Source organism: Kryptolebias marmoratus, linkage group LG1 (genome assembly GCF_001649575.2).
Source record: "Kryptolebias marmoratus isolate JLee-2015 linkage group LG1, ASM164957v2, whole genome shotgun sequence".
Lineage (NCBI taxonomy): Eukaryota > Metazoa > Chordata > Actinopteri > Cyprinodontiformes > Rivulidae > Kryptolebias > Kryptolebias marmoratus.
This window is the reverse complement of record NC_051430.1, coordinates 32720979-32722628: the sequence shown is the minus strand read 5'-3', so window position 1 is coordinate 32722628 and position 1650 is coordinate 32720979. Positions and strand designations below refer to the sequence as shown.

The following is a 1650-nucleotide window of genomic DNA, read 5'->3' as shown; positions in this document are numbered from 1 at the left end:
TTTTCAACAAAAACCTGATCATACAGAAATTAAAACTATATATTGTTGGCTTCTAAGTCACTGTCAAGAGAAAACTTCACTAATTAGGCTCAGTTTTTTAAAGCAAAATAAGAATCAGAGACTCGATCTGAACCAGACTAGAGGGCCGGATGAAATGTTACAGAGGGCCGGATCTGGCCTGCGGGCCTTCAGTTTGACACGTGTGATATAAGGCATTGTGTTTTTCCCTCGGCTTAATGTTGATTCATTTTTTCACCAAGTAAAAGATCCAAATCGTCGTTGTTTTCCTTCAACACTGTAGTTATTTCATGTTTCAGAGCTCATCAATCCATTTTCCTCTTCTTTCTCCAAGTGGGTCGGTTGTCTCCGGTACTCTTCTAAAATGTTGCCTTTAGGGTACTGTCACTTTTATAGTCTACCGCCACTTCTCATAAACCTGATGGTACCAAGGTTTCAGTGTCACCAACTGTAACTTTAAAGTTTAAAATATAAATTCCTACTTTATTAAAAGTAAAAGTAAGTGATTTTATTTTACTTTGTTATTTATTTATTTATTTTTGTTGGAGTAACGGCTTATATACAGATACATACCAACTAAATAAAATGTCTGCCCCTGTTTAACATATAATTTCTCTCTGTGGCTGGACTGAAGCCACAAATCTCTTTTTTTTTTCCTCCTTTTTTCTGCTTACGGAATAGAAATTTAATTAAAAAAAAACCTTTTTTTCGCTATTGAGAGTTAAAGCCAGCAGAAACCTGCTTACAGAAGGTAAATTGTTGTATTTTTGAAACCAGAATCTATGCACTGCAATGTGAAACTTTAAGTTCTTTTTACTCTCTCCCACACAATCATGATTTTATGTGATTTTTTTAAAGCATGAAATAAATAATTACGCTAAACTTATTAGCATTGGAACCATCTCGTGCTCCTGGGGATGCTGTAATGGCTCTGACTTCAACTTCTGACTTCCCATATGGAGACCAGTAACACTTGTCTTTCTTTTAGAAAAGCAGACAAAAATGTAACGATAATTAGGGGGGGGGTAACATCCCTTTTTTCCCCCACTTTGAGCACTGTGAACAAGTAAAGTTTGGATTCAGACTCTCCTGATGGTGGTGCTTTGATATATTTATTATGGTTTTTCTCTTCAGGCTCTTTCACTTCGTCTTCATCTTCTCACCTCCCTAATTGATTTAGAAATATTTTAAAAATCGGCCAACACTTACGATTAAACAGATTTAAGCTTTCTTTTGTTTCAATGTGGGTGTCCTCAGATAAAATTAGAGTCTGTCTTCTTTATCTGACTGAAGGGGGTTCTGCTTTTATTGTCTAACTGTATTGATCTTATTGTTCCAGGAGGAAAAGGAGAGCTCCAATGACTCATCCACAGCGTTTATTCCTCATACAGAACCAAATACCAACCAGGTGATTGCTCAGGTTTGTGTTTGACATTTTATTCATCATGTGCTTCAAAACGTAATGTTATGCATATAACTACTGTTCCCTTTCAGTCGATTCACTCGGTACAACATATGTACTATGGGATATCACGCTCCCGCGTGTCCTGGCTGAAGACACCTTTAATCACGCCTTTAGGCAAATGACGTGATGACGTGATGACGACAAGTGACAGGCCCCGCCTGCACTAT

General features: G+C 37.2%; 1 protein-coding gene across 2 annotated transcripts in view; it reads left to right on the top strand.

The window, feature by feature from the left end:
• chrm4a (cholinergic receptor, muscarinic 4a) overlaps positions 1–1650 on the top strand; it is a 75357-nt gene that overhangs the window by 40864 nt on the left and 32843 nt on the right. The window contains exon 5 of one of the 2 annotated variants that reach the window (XM_017426262.3): positions 1358–1426. In XM_017426262.3, coding sequence (XP_017281751.1) covers positions 1358–1426 — 69 coding nt within the window. Of the gene's footprint in view, positions 1–1357; positions 1439–1650 lie in introns of both variants that reach the window. The other variant, XM_017426261.3, reaches the window with a different exon arrangement.